General features: G+C 38.0%; 2 protein-coding genes across 3 annotated transcripts in view; one reads left to right on the top strand and one right to left on the bottom strand.

The window, feature by feature from the left end:
* Positions 1 to 227: 227 nt before the first annotated feature.
* tmem276b (transmembrane protein 276b) lies at positions 228 to 12,056 on the top strand. The gene is made up of 4 exons (XM_014031699.1): positions 228 to 904; positions 3,548 to 3,661; positions 8,451 to 8,588; positions 8,822 to 12,056. The coding sequence occupies exons 1-4, from the start codon at positions 505 to 507 to the stop codon at positions 9,067 to 9,069; spliced, it is 900 nt and encodes a 299-aa protein (XP_013887153.1). The 5' UTR covers positions 228 to 504; the 3' UTR covers positions 9,070 to 12,056.
* A 1,410-nt stretch (positions 12,057 to 13,466) lies between these two features.
* Positions 13,467 to 14,872, bottom strand: part of LOC106534905 (growth arrest-specific protein 2) — an 18,356-nt gene continuing 16,950 nt past the window's right edge. For both annotated transcript variants that reach the window (XM_014031697.1, XM_014031696.1), the window contains exon 8: positions 13,467 to 14,092. In XM_014031697.1, coding sequence (XP_013887151.1) covers positions 13,874 to 14,092 — 219 coding nt within the window. In that variant the 3' untranslated portion in view covers positions 13,467 to 13,873. The remainder of the gene's footprint in view (positions 14,093 to 14,872) is intronic.

Raw genomic sequence — 14,872 nt, 5'->3', positions numbered from 1 at the left:
TTTAAATCAGATTTAATCTTAATGCATCTCTTTCAGTATCTATAATTCATAGAAAACTTATACGTGGTGCTTTACATCTTGAGCTATTTCAACACTAAATAAAGTTTGAGGGCTGTGAGTTTAGTTGCATAATAGATGCAAACCAAATGACCCCCACCTTCCCCCCACCTAAACAGCCTGTCTGCTGCTCCCCATCCCGACAGCGCCACCACATCCCTGCCCTCAGCCCTGCCTCCTCCTCATCCATCCCCTCTCCTCCTCTCCTCTCCTGCTCCTCCTGTACCAGAGCAGATGGTGGGAACAACATCACATCCAGCGGGCACCACAACAAAAGACCGCAGCGTCCAGTCCTCAGCGCGCCGGCTTCGCAGCGTCATGCTCCGGGCGCAGGACCGCGGGAGGCTCTGAGGTGCCGTCGTGGATTATCCTCGCGCGGTGCCAGCGCCTCCACGGCCACGGAGGAACCTTCTTGTTTCGGGGCTCTCCGTCGAGCGAGCGGGGAAGATGGCCGCTATGAAAATCCTGACGAGCGCAGGGCTCTTCTTGGCTCTCTGCGCGCTCGGGCTGCTCGCCATGGCGATCTGCACCGACTACTGGTACGAGACCGACGCCAGGAGGCACCGGGAGCGGTGTAAGAACTACGCCAACAAGCGGAACGACCCCGGCTACATCTACATCCCGAGCCACAACCTCCCGCTCCAGATGCCTCTGAGGGGGAGCCCGGAGCGGGGAGGCAGCGGCCCGCGCGCCACTCCTCTCATCCGGGAGAAGCGGCACTTCGTGGCCGCAGCGTCCGCCATGGAGTCCCACTGCAGCCGGCAGTTTAACTCCACCATCTCCGGGCTCTGGAGGAAGTGTCACCGGGAGGGCTTCGACCTGGAGACCGAGGACCTGATCTACAAAGGTAAACATGGAGCCTGATGCTGCAGGCCGAGGAGCGCAGCATCCTCTCACCTTCCTTACATCTTATTGTTTACCTTGAGCTTATGTCCTGATTAGTGAAAGCTGCTGTCCATGGTACTGAGAGAGAATAATCTCAGAGAAACTAAAACCTTCTGGTATGGAGCTGATGTTTGTCTCATCAGGCCTCAGATTAAGATGCTAAGCTTTCTGATCATCGTTATTGTTGGGTTTTAATGTGTTCATAGGGGAACCCTCACTCATCAACTGACCTCAGAACAGCTCAATGGACTCATTATTGATATTTTCTCTCAGTTAAGTGTCATGATCATTTAAAACCCATCTGTCTGTTCTAAATAAATCCATTAGTGAAGAATAAATTCAAATATCACACAGGAAACTAACTGCCTCTAAGTTTAACCTGTTTTTATAAGCACTGTATTTTTCTTACAATGTTTAATTAACCATCAACATGAGAAACCATAGTGCTGATTTAAAATCTTACTTCATGATTCTCTGCTTTCTTCATGATTTCATAATGAACATCTTAAATTTTGGTAAAATACTGAGTTTCAGTGTGAAACTTGTATTATTTTGCTTTTTTCTTGCAGATAAGTGCATTAAATTTATAGAAAAACATTGCCATCACATGTACCTCAGAAGAAAACTTGTGTTCATGTTCTTCTTCAATTTATTTATTTTAATGATCAACAAGGAAAAACAAGGACCGCTGTGTTGGTTACCACTATACCTCCAAAAGGTGATGAAAACAGTCGTTCAGAGTGATATATTCATTTGCCTTCTCTCGATCCTGTGACATTTTTTCCCCTTTATTTTATCCTAAGTGTGCTGCTTAAGCCTCTATAAATCATATTCTTTGCCTTTTGAATTTAAAACGTGCTTGAAAAACGTGACAATTTTCTCTAATAATAAGTATGAACATCTCAAACACTTCTCAGTTTCTGTATTTCTAGTATTTTTTGACAGCATGCGAGCTTTTCCAATAACAGAAAACATCTGAGGCTGCAGCGCCAAACATCCAGCTCTGAAAACCACGCCGATGTTCAATAAGAATGATTTAAAAAAACTGCTCCAAATACCTATCTTTAATTCTAAAGTGTAGATTAAATCTTAAACATGTGCACGGCCTACAGTTCTGTTAGAAATGCACACAAACAGTAATTAAAAACTAGAACATTAGCCATTTTTGGGGGGCAGTTTTCTTGCAAATTGAAATCACCAACTAGTCTCCAACAGTTTACTTATAGTAGCTGTGCAATCTTTACAAGTTTACTGGGTGAACTACTGTTGATTTTTAGGCAAATGTTTAGATTTAAAACGGCTAATTTTATTGATGCTTTAAAGACCTTTACGGCTACCGCCATGAGAAATCCCGAAATAGTTTACATTTCAAGGAGCTTCTGCGCTGTTTGTTGGAGGTTGAAAGTTGTTCTGAAAAATCAACTCTTAAATGATTTCATTTTGGCCTCTGCTCAGGTTGAATGTTTGCAATGATGAACAGAAGTGTTCTAAACAAACTCTTATCAACAGTCTGAATTTGTTTGACCTTATAACAGCTCCAGTAACTGGAGTGTAGCGATGATATCAAACACAATGTGTATTCTCTATTCAGATCTTTTGAAGTTGAGGTTCTGTGGATAGATGACAAACAATAGAATCTTACCTGTTGTGGATGGCTCTTTTATCGACCTCACTCTGGATTAAATCCTGACAGATCTGTTCAAGTAGGGCCAAAACCAAAGTGGATTTCTGCCATCCACTTTCAAAAATATCAAATAGCTTCATGTGAATGTTGTTGACAGTGTTGTCAGTTTTGCATTATTTTGAATTAAAGCTTAAATAGTAGCTAAACGTTGGATTTCCAGAGCAAACTGAGACTTTCTGCTTGAATAGCTATGTACCAACAATTATTCTACAACAGGTAAGATATTGATTGTTTATAACATTTCCACAGAACCCCACTTCAGATAATCTTAACTACCATTTGAACCATCCTGAGCAGAGCCAGGCAGATCCAAATATATCTTCTTCTAAAGCAATGAATAGCTATGTACCAACAATTATTCTACAACAGGTAAGATATATGATACAGTTTTACATCAAAGTCTGTTTTGAAATAGAATAAGAAAAAGTGTCCTTTAGAAACATTTTACACTTACCAAAAACTGTAAAGAAGATTGAAACTTTGATCAACATTGTGAGGATTTTCTTGATAGTTTAAAACATTTTAATGGCTTTTTGAAAATATATCAATAACTGTAAAGTGCTAACAAAAAGGACTCCGCCTCTACTTTAATTTAATTAAGTGTTGTTTGGCACGGAAAATAAGTAAAGTTTTAAAAAAACAAAATGTGTTAAAAATATGAAAGTATTCACTTCAGACCGGAGCATTAATTMTTTGTTAATCCTCATTTAATTACTGCGTTGGAGTGAAATAAACACGTTTACCAGCTTGGAAAAACAAAACTTATGAAGTTGGAACACACAAAAAAAGGAGTTTAAGTCATCATCCCATGGTCCCAGAAGAAAATAAAAGCTTCAGTTTTTTTTTTGCCACATTTAAAAAAAAAAAAACTTTTCGTCCTTTAGTTCTAACTTTAGTCTTTATCGTTTTCTTCTTCTTTAGGAATAATTCAAAGGTGTACCCCGGTCAAGTATCACTATTCCTCATCCATCCTGCCACGAAATTTACCCGTCAACATCACAAAGACCATTCGTCAGGACGAGTGGCACGCACTCCGTAAGTCTGACAGGGTTTGTGGGATTGTATACTGAAATACAGCCTTTTAAATATTTATTGTCTTTATCTTTTACTGCTTTATCTAGAAAACAACTTAAGAAAATTAAAATAAATAAAAAAACTAGAAACATTTAGTTCCAGTTTTGCTTGTTTTTTCATTAAATGAGGTTTTGTTTACTGATTGTGTGAAACAGGCGCTTTAAAAACACGATTCTCTTACTGTTACTGGATTGTTTTTATTGAAGGTCACATTTTTTATAACAAGATGTTTGAAGAAATGTTTATTTCAGTTTGAGCAAATCTTAAAACTAGAAATATGCAAGCTCTTACATGATGTTGTGAGATCTCACACAATCTGTAGCTGAGTATCTGTAAAACGGAGTCATGTAGGTTTTTGCTAAAATACTAATTAGCTACAGTTTTTAATTGGATTGAATTTAATCAGATGTTCATCAAAATCAAAAGATGATTTCCTGAAAGTTTTGTTAAACATTTCAACTGACTCGTCGGACATTTTGCTACATGAACTATTGTGATAATGTTGACTCCAACAAAGATGTTTTAAATGAAGTTCAGGTGCAATCTGTTCCAGCTCTGAATGTGTCATAGATGAAAATTTAAATTGAGTTTCTTCTGGTGCTACAAGAATATCTTTATATTCTGTTTGGGTTATATTTTTCAACTTGTTCAGTTTTCTCTATCGTCTGGGTCATTTTCTGAACTATTACATCAAATTATTTGCAACAGAACTTCTGAATAAGGTCTGGACTTCCCAACTACAGTTTGGTGGTCTTCATTCTCCTCTGGTTCTGGTTCTGGGTCAGACTCTGGCTCCAACATGTCAGGCTGGATGGACAAGTCTTCCCTTGTTGACATCTTTTAGTTTATTTGTAAATGAAAAGTTCCTGCACAGCTATATAGTCGTAATCCTCTCTATCAAACTAGAATGGACCACTCTGGAAGCAGGATGGGGGCGGGGTGTGAGGCACCTCGTTTGTATTTAAAAAGACAGCCTCAAAACGARTCGATCTGTGAGACACACCCCAAAAATGGGGCRGGTCTTGTGGAGTTACAGTAAGGAGGGATTCCGACCCAGTTTCCCTTTATAAAGACCCCAACTGAAAGATTTAATTGGGAAACAGAACAATTTAAAAGCGTCATATGTCTCCTTTCAAATCCACCCAAGAGTTCAAAGGATATTTTGCTAACAGACACATGAATGCAGACACAAACGTTGTCGCCCACTGTCGAAAGACTAAAGAAAAAAACCCTGAAAGATTCTGATAGAGAATAGAAAAGCCGGTAATATTTACCCAGACAGATAATAACAACCGACACATCGCAGGTGGTCTGATAAGTAAATTAGGAGCAGCTGTGAGGGGAGATTAAAATGGAAAACTAACCGAAACAAATTGGGACACATTAGTGTAATTCAGTAACACAGAATATGAAACAAGAGCAAGAACCAAACATAAAATGATCCTAAATCACAGTTTAAATGACACAATGCATTGATTTTTTTTTTGTTGTTGTTGAATAATAAACTGTAAATATAAAAAAACCTAAAGTTATCAGACATCTTTCTCATGTAAACAGGATCCACCAGAACCAAACAAACACAAGCATTAAATCTGTCAAAGGAAACAAACAAGAACTTAAAACCCAGGAAAAAAAGCAATAACATTAGCTCATATTTTAACTTGGATGCCTTCAAACCAAATTTGTTTGATCAAATTACATTTATTAAATTAATGAATTCATTTGGGTTCGAGTATTAGGGCCACACAACACGATTAACTCTAACCCTAACCCCTTTTTTATAACAAGTAATAATATTACGACATTAAACTCATAACATTACGAAAATAAAGTTGTATGAAAAAAACTCATAATATTATGAGAGTAAAGTTTACGAGAAAAATATTGTGCGAGAATAATGTCATAATGTTGTGGAATTAAAGTCAAAACAATACGAGAATAAAGTCGTAACATTACAAGAACCTTTACACGAAAAAAACAATCTAACCACTGTGTTAAAGTGAGGAATGTTGAGCAACTTGTGAGGTTGTTCTTTAGCAGTGGTGGGCAGCACTAATCTAAAAATTAGCTCCACTAGCCCTAAAACACTAACTCAAATATTGAAGTCCCCTAACTCTAAAGCACTAACTCACCAAAAATTCTAACAAAAGCAAATTGTAAAGGTTCCCACAGACTCGGGTGTTCTGTGTGTGGTCCATGAGCCACGCGGACTCCGCGCACACGGTCCACAGATGTTTGAGACTTCATACTCGAGCGTACTGACCACCTGACAAATTCCTTATTTTCTCACAATTTCAGTCATGATGTCAAGGATGAGGAGGAAGAAACAGTTTGCATATTAGCTTTAAAACAACAAAAGAAAAAAAAGAAAAGAACTACCTTACCCAGGATCTGAGCTATTTCCTCCCACAAATTTGTTGCTCGTTGAAAGTCTTTATATAAAGTTTTCTAATCTCCTCCATGTGACGCTCTTCAAAATTTGACTCCATTCAGTCCACAAATGACAGATTCTCAACGTTATCAGCATGGTGTCTCATCCAAAACAGTACTCGCCAGGCAGTTTGTTGTGCGACACTGCGAATGTAAAAAATACAATGTAAAATACGTCTGGCGGACGGCCACTTCGTGTCCACATTGAGTCCGAGCGGAGTGAAGTGTGCCTGAGTTTGTGGAGCCTTTTAGCACTAAAATAACCCAGTCAACCTATGAACATTCTTCAACAGACAACATGAGTCACATGTTKCTCTCTGAAGACTTATCATTGACATTGCACAGCTGTATTTGGGTTCATATTGTCACCGGGTGGATCAGTGACACACATAYTGACACACATATTAATGTTGATCAATAATTTATAGACCTCAGTTAGTGCTTCTAAATTTAGCCWATAAATTTAGCTAGTTCTAATCCACTTAGAAATTTTTAAATTAGCAAAAGCCCTAAAGCACTAATCAGGAAATTAGTTCCCCTMTTAGTGCTTTAGGTGAACTGTGCCCACCACTGTTCTTTAGTATCGGTTTAAAGAAATACTTCAACTTTCAGCACATTAGCATCAAATTATCAGCAGCAGGACTTTGAAACAATTGTGAAAATGACTTTATGATAAACTGAAGCCATAATTAACACATAATTTGGATGAAAGCATTTTACATCAAAGGTGACCCAAAAGTCATTGTGGGCTACTTTATAAACACAGAGACACACATGGCCGTCCACAGCAGGTGTGATGAAAATGAGGAGGAAATGAGAAAAATCAGGAACAGAAAATAGACGTCATTAAGACTTTTCTTATAATATTACAACTTTAATCTCATAATATTATGACTTGTAATAAAAAAACTAATATTTTGTGTGGAACTAATACTCTGTCGTACTGCAAGACTAGTGTTCATTAAAGTTTTTATTTATTTTCATTCATTTACAGTTTAAAATGAACATATCACACGTTGTTATAAACACAAGTTTTGAATGAAAAGGAGCAGGTGAAAGAAAAAAAATCTTGTTTTATCTGCCCCTTTTCTCAAAATGACAATTTGCTATACCATAAGAAACTAGAAGCACTCGGAGAGTGCAAACCTCCGCCAAGACCAATTTCTCCCATCCTGTAAGAGTTAATGCGCAAAAGCAGAGATGGAAACACATTTGCCGAAAAAGTTCTGACGTACTGAACATTTAAGCAGGCAGTATGCACGGGATTTCTTCTCAATGGAGTCCAATGTGAAAAAAAAAGTCAGACTCGTCACCCGACGTTATTCATCGTTAAACTGGTGTGGGGTTAAGCTCCTAAGTTTTCATCAGTCACATTTCACCATGTAAAACGTCTGTTTTATCCCCTTGTATGAGTTTGTAATGGTTTGACTCTCTTTATAAAGTGCTTCCTGACTGCCCCGTCTCCAAACTTTGAGGCCCGGCAGCTCTCTGTTTACAAGCCTAGTAGAGACAAACTGTTTTGATTGGTTGTTTCGGAAATGTGGTGTGTTTGAGGAAATGGGAAAAATCAGTTTCATAGTGCAGTCACGCACTTCCTGGTCACAAAACGCTCTGTAAATGCGTAAATATGCGTAAATGCGCATATTATGACAAAAATTATTCATCATTAAATGTGGTTTTAACATAACTTTTATAAAGTTTGAAGTCCGTGCTGTCCAATCCAGCTCACTGTTTTTTACAGAAGCCCTGTGAAAGCATCACAGCTTTGCCCATCTCAGAGGGTTAAAAGAAAAAAAAATCCTGTATCCGCATTGTGATCTGGAACATGACCAAAGTTTAAAGGTGTGTTCCTTGGCCACATGTGGTAAAAATGTCATGACAATCCATCCACAAGTTTTTGAGTAATGTCGTCCACAGACAGAACGACAAACAGACAGACATACGCAACCGAAAACATTACCTCGCCCTTGGCGGAGGTAACTAAGCATCAGTCAATAATCCATATAGATGCATCTTTAAACATAAAACAGGCCATGTATAAACATATTTATATAAAAAAGTCTGATCCTGTTTGCATCAGGAGGGACATTCAGCAGAAATATTTAGTGGCAACCAGTGAGGAAGGGAGGCGCTGAAAGAAACACAAAGTAATGAAAGCGTTAAATGACATCTTAATCTTATCAATATTCCTCAAATTCTTTCTTTATCAAGGTCAAAGTGAGCTTTTGTTTGAGCTGCTCCTTCACGCACTCAGAATGTGAGTTTTCTGGTTTGACAGTTCGGAGTCGCAGCTTGTGACGTTCTCCCTCCTGGCTTGCAGATCTACGAAGAATGACGGCCGGCTTCGTCGGCATGGCCGTGTCCATCATCCTCTTCGGCTGGATCATCGGAGTGCTGGGATGCTGCCAGCAGCATGACCTCATGCAATATGTAGCCGGGCTACTCTTCCTCATGGGAGGTACTGTGAAAGCACACGTGCACACGCCTCTCACATGCAGACCAGACCCACACTTTGATTCAGTTACTGTGTTTACTTGGTGACAGCTGAGAGCACATTTAGGTGGAACACAAGCTAGCAGATCAATGTCTCGCAGTAACACGATGCTCATCTCGCAGCGAGGCGTTCAGGCCACGTAGGAATTTTAACGATTGATCCCGTTTAAATCACTGCTGCTCTCTGGTTTCACGCAGGGACGTGTTGCATCATCTCGCTGTGCACGTGCGTGGCGGGGATCAACTTCGAGCTGTCCCGTTTCCCGCGCTCCATGTACGGCCTCCCCGAAGACATTAGCCACGGCTACGGCTGGTCCATGTTCTGTGCCTGGGGGGGCCTCGGCCTCACGCTGCTGGCGGGCTTCCTCTGCACCCTGGCCCCGTCCCTGAGCACGCCCGCTCGCACCACGACCCACAAACCGAGGCAGGAAAACGGAACCGTGTGACGAAAGGAAGCACGGGATGCACGAGCCACCKCCCGCCCCGCCTCTTACCCCACCTCCCAGCTTTGGTGTTTGACTCTGAAACCGTTTTAATTGTCACGTCACCTTCGACATCTCCATCCTCTGTCCGTGTGCAGTGTGCCTGAGTTGTGACAGACGCAGAATTACAAACTTCTCACGTTAAATCTTGAAATCTCTRGCTGGACCTCCGGGAACAGAACGAAGAACTTGTACAGCAGCTACTGACTGATGATCTAAGAGGACTTTTTTTTATGTTTTGATCTAAAGGTGACTGTTTTCTCTGAAGAGAATTCGTCTTAAACTGGTGCTCCTTGAAATCCATGAAGCCACTCACACTCCTGCGAAGGAAACAAAAACACACATATCAACTTTTTTCCACACATGCCAATTTTTTTTTTTTCTGGGGAAATCTTGAGAACACAAAGAAACACAGAAAAACTAGCTTAGATCCTGTCAGAATTTCTATTTCTTTTGATTGTATGTGTGTAATTGTTTGTAGGTTAAAGTAAAAAAAAATGCTAATAGTGATGTTTCATTGCTTATACGTAGTAAAACACACACCTGATGTAAAAAAAAAAGATAAGCTGGTGATGGATCCTGCAGTTGGTTAGAGCGATTAAAACTACGGTAATACACAGAAGTGATTTTGCCTTAATAAGCAAATATTTGACATTTCCACATGCAATGTTTAGCCAGATTTTTGTTTAAATGAAGTTGATTAAAAAAAGATATTTTTAGTGTCTGCTTGGAGGAAAYAACAGCTGACAGAATAGAGATGATGAGTTTAATCCAGTTACTAAATAAGCTACACTCAAAAAACAGACAGTGGATTTAAATTAAAAAATGTGACAACTGGTTCCACTTAACTGAAATGAGAAAAGGTAACACATTAAAGTAAATGAGTTACCGTTACTCAATTCAGTTGAGTGGAACCAGTTCACATAAWAAATTCAATTAAATCCATTATATCTTTTTTGTGTGTAGAAAAAAAAGATTAATTTTAAGAAGTATGACATAAGAAACAAGATCCACATTATTGTCCTCATATCAGTGGTTTTGACATTTGTCGTATTGTTAGTCTTATTTCCATTTTCTCTGTCTGAGGCTGCAGCTTCTGGAAGGAAGCAGCCAAAAGAAAAACTTATTTTATGAGTTGTTTCATTTGTCCTACTGCAGCCTGTAGATCAGTCATGTGACAGGTTGTTCATGTATTCAGCCGAGTGCTTAGTGTACGTTTAGCGCAGACCCACATTACTTTGTGTATAAATATATCTGGAAAACTACTGGAGTAAACTCTTTCAAAACGAACCATTTTGTAAAATTCAGGAGAACATTTTATGTTTGGTTTCAGACTTTACCTTTTAAGAAAAACGAACAAAAGTAAAACAGCAAAAACCCAGGTTTTTACTGGCAGGTAAATCTTAACGTGACAGTAATATTTTAAAGCAAACTCCAAAGCCAGTATTTTTTTTTATTCTCCTTTAGTATCAGTATTTTTAATACTCTGAATAAAATGCAGTTTTTTTTTAGGAAAGAACTATTAAAAGCTGTAAAATCAAATATCAGAATTGCATAAAAAATGACCAACAAAGAAAATATAGAAGAAATAACAATCTTCATCAAAACAATGTTTTCAGTAGAAAAGCTGATCTTTTTTTTAATGAATTGTTAAGTCATTAAATCATAAAATAAAATACGGACTTCTTAACTGTCATTAGTGAGATCAATCCTGTCTTGATCTTGAAACAGTATTTTATATCAAGAGTGTACAAGTTCTTAAAATGTGCAAGAAATATTTCTTTATTTTGTCATTTTATTTAAGAAAGAGAAAAACGTCCAGTTCAATTTTGACAAAAAACAAACAACCAAAAAAAGAATAAAACATAAATAAATAAAATCAAACAGCAAAGCACAAATTGTAATTTTTCATTATGTGTTAAAAACTTGATGTATATATTTGATATTTTTCAGACTTACAATGACTTTAATCCAGAAACTTGAAAGATAAAATCACTCTGAGGTCACCAGGGGGCTAAACTAAATAACTTTAATAACTTAGGTTTTATGTGTTGTGATATTTGATGCCAACAATTTTTTTTATCAAATATTCAACTTCTAAATAAAACATTGACATTTTCACAAACAAAATATTGGAGTAATAATAATTATTTATGTTTAAAATCATTTCCCCATTGGTGTCATTTCGTTTTAATTGCGAATCATTTTGTTGGTGTATTTGTTGGAACAGATTCTGAAAGAGGATTTAAAGTTACAATGAAAAGAGAAATTTAATTAACCTGCTAACAATAGAAAATATTTTAACATGATTTTTGTCGTCCCGTCCCCTCACCCCTCTGAGAACAGGACCCAGTTTTTCTACAGTAGTGACATTAAACAAGTTTCTAGTTAAAAGAAGATTACAGCCATGTGTGTTAAAGTTTATACAGGAGGAATCCTGATGTATCCCCTCAGCTTTAATGACTCTCATAGTAGAAAAAACTAAATAAATAAGGTATTATAGTGCGTTTAACAACACTGTATGTGATATTCTGTCATTTTCTGTAACGTCGTTAACGAGGAAATGAAMTGAGGCATGATTGAAGTTTGTATCGTCAGATCCTGTGACTCTGCAGGAGGTGATCAGAGTGTGTGTCGAGCACCATGTTGTGTCTTTAAAAAAAAGAGTTTGGCTTCACATCATGTTGTGTCTTCAGGGTCTAATTCTATTTATGAGAAATGCTGACATACATATGAGAAGACTTTTTTATATATAGTCATTGCTTAGAATAAAGTGCTGTTTGATATTTTAGTTTTCTACTGTTTTAAGTTCACACTTCAGCTCATTCACGGTAAAGGGATAGTTTGGTTCTTTTAACGTGTCTGTGACGTGCATATCTTTAAAACACAAAAAGTCAAACTAAACATCTTTAAATTTAAGAAAATTGGCACAAAATAAACGGTTTTACCCATTTTGTCACATAGCTGGCATATTTTTGTTTGAAGTTAGCTCTGCCAAAGAGAAACAGGAAGTGACATCAAAGGGGAACTCTTTAAAAATAAAACTCCATTGTTTTTGATTATTGATATATTATTTTGAACTATGACTCTTCTTCATCTCTCTGATAGTGACTCAATAAAACTAAAGACACATCAGATTCCTCTCTACAGTCTTTGTTAGCCATTGTAGCAACTTGCAGACATCCCCTTTGACATCACTTCCTGTTACTTCACATTCAAATATTTGAACTGTTCATCTCAGCAGTGAATTTATTTATTTATTTATTTGCAATATGCTATTAATGTTATCTTTTCCAAAAAAGCTTTCATACATTTTACAAACATTTGATGTGGCAGTCACATTAAAGTGTAGCTCTAAAGGTTATGAACAATTATTATCTTACCTGCTGTAGATGAYTGTGCATGACCTTCCCAAAGAACTCCACTTCAAAAGATCCGAACTATCCCTTAAATCTGAGTGTTACTGAAAGCAGTAAACTGTTRTGTATAAGTATTTGGTGCGAGTATAATGTGTTGTTATGGCTGAGGCACAACTACGCACAACTCTTGTTAGGTTTTTTTGTGTCATTGGTGGGAAAATCTGACCTTTGCAGCACTGATATGCTGTCGTGAAGTATTACAAACATTTAGAAGCACAGACCCCCCCCACACACACACACCTCAAATGATACATTTCAGAAACCAGATAACTCGCAGCTGTGTCTGCAGCAGCACAGTAGCAACTTTTTGCGAGACATTAACAAAACACGGAGCTTGTAGAGAGCAGACRAGGTCATCACAAGGTGAACAATGTATTCAAACGTGTTGTGAAATCATTAGAAAGTGGTCCCTTCTTGTGTTACWTTGCTGCGTGCAATGAGAAATGCAAAGTCAACGTGCCGCCGTTCCGAGTGGCATCTGTTTAGGTAGCTTTTATTTTCTACGAGTCATTTCTACTGACTGGGTGCATCTACTTCAAATGTTGTGTGGACCTAAAAATAAAGAGACATCACAGTCTTGCATGATCTCACCGGTTAGTTTCTTTGAACATACGAGGAAAATGTGTCCAATTTTGACTATTTTATTTAACTGAAATAAAACATGTAATTATTAAGATGACTTTTTTCCCCTCCTTCCTGTTTGTGCCTATAACCTGTCTGTAAATCAGCAAAACAACTCCTGTTGTTACGAACAACTCGTTTCTGTTCAATAAGGCGGCAGAATGTTTTGAAATGTTGAACCTTTGAAGATGATGTAGTTTGTGGAGCTGAAAGTGAAACCAGAAGTGAAGCAGCAGAGGTTAAAACTGTCTTTTTTGTCACTGAGGGTATGGTGCCACCTAGAGGAGAAAGAGAACTTAACGCCTGTGGGATGAGAAGTAATCCACATTTATAGAAATTTTAATCAAAAACAAACAAAAAATATTAGAACATATCGTATTTTAAGGAAAAAAGTTGATATTCTTAATTGTACATTAAACAAACAGATCAACACATCTTTAWTTTTTCTTACTGCTGTCAGTATAAACAAAAACTTACAAATTCAATGCAAACTGCAGGACAAAAAACAAAGATCTTYAATAAATGCAAAACAACAGGACGAATCAGAATGTGTCATTTAACAATGGCCTTATAATACAGCAATACATAAAACACTTTAAATTGTATTTGGTGATAATATTAAAGAAACAACYAAAAATCTGGATATAAAAAATTAAGCAGTTCTATTAAATTCTCGGTTGTTTTTCTCCAAAAAAATTGAGGTAAGAGTTTAAACATTTTTGTAGAGTCTACTTCTTGCCACGATGATGGACTCCGACCACCAGGTAACTGTCTGAAGGAATGTTCAGGCCGGGGGTCTTCACTTTGTCTCCACACCTGACCCCAGATCTGCCGGGAGTCACCCCTCCTCCTCCTCCTCCTCTGCAGGGGTCATGTTTCTGCAGGTAACCTGTGAAGGTCTCCCACCCTCCGCCAACTCGAACCATCACGTGATGCTCGTTCAGCATCTGGAAAAGAGACACGAGGCAGTGGAATCAGGGAGGACTGAATTTATTCTGTRCCTCTAATTTTTTGGCTGTGCCTCTGTTTCTGCAGGTTCTCCTACAAACATGTCCAAGGGTTCAAAGTGTTTATTGTCATGTACACAACTAGAAGCATGTTTCCCTGGGCAATGAGAATCTTAACTTTGCTGACCCCGATGAATGCCAGAGTAGACAAACTGAAAGAAATACAATTTTTAGAAATATATTCAAGTGAAGGACCAAATTATGTTTAGGAGATTGGTTCAGTTGAATATTTTTACAGACATGCAAGGTTTACCACACATAACTCAGATCTGGTCCATTTCCTCTTGCTTTAGAGCAGTGGTGGATCTAGGATTTTTCTGGGTGGGGCCACTATATTTATAGAGGAGTCAAGAATTTGTTCAACATTCTTTCACACAAATCCCCAGTTTTGGTAAGGTGTTTAACCAGTCACACGTTCAAACACCTGTAATGTAATGTCATTTTTATAAAAACGCTTGCACAATAAGTTCTCCTGATCAGTTTTACATACATTTTTACTAGAGAAAATACTTTCAAACACAACATTTGAAAAAATCTAGCCATCATTTGTCAGTTGAAGGACTTTCTGCAGTATTGTTCTGATTTTCTTAAAGGCACAGTGTGTAGGATTTGTTGTTTTCAGTGACATCTAGTGGTTGAGTGGTTGAATCATCCTCCCTGGTCCTCCCCCCACCCCAACCCCCCGCTTCCAAACGCAAAGGAGTTGCTACGGTGTCTCTC

Source organism: Austrofundulus limnaeus, unplaced genomic scaffold, assembly GCF_001266775.1.
Source record: "Austrofundulus limnaeus strain Quisiro unplaced genomic scaffold, Austrofundulus_limnaeus-1.0 Scaffold1302, whole genome shotgun sequence".
NCBI classification, from domain to species: domain Eukaryota; kingdom Metazoa; phylum Chordata; class Actinopteri; order Cyprinodontiformes; family Rivulidae; genus Austrofundulus; species Austrofundulus limnaeus.
Note: the sequence above shows the minus strand (reverse complement) of the source record. Positions and strands in the feature narration are given on the sequence as shown.

Bases quoted from the DNA above. Each gene is read 5' to 3' on its own strand.
- tmem276b (XM_014031699.1), top strand. From the start codon at position 505: ATGGCCGCTATGAAAATCCTGACGAGCGCAGGGCTCTTCTTGGCTCTC. The intron at 905-3,547 runs GTAAACATGGAG...CTTCTTCTTTAG, and splicing joins CGAGGACCTGATCTACAAAG to GAATAATTCAAAGGTGTACC. The intron at 3,662-8,450 runs GTAAGTCTGACA...CCTGGCTTGCAG, and splicing joins GGACGAGTGGCACGCACTCC to ATCTACGAAGAATGACGGCC.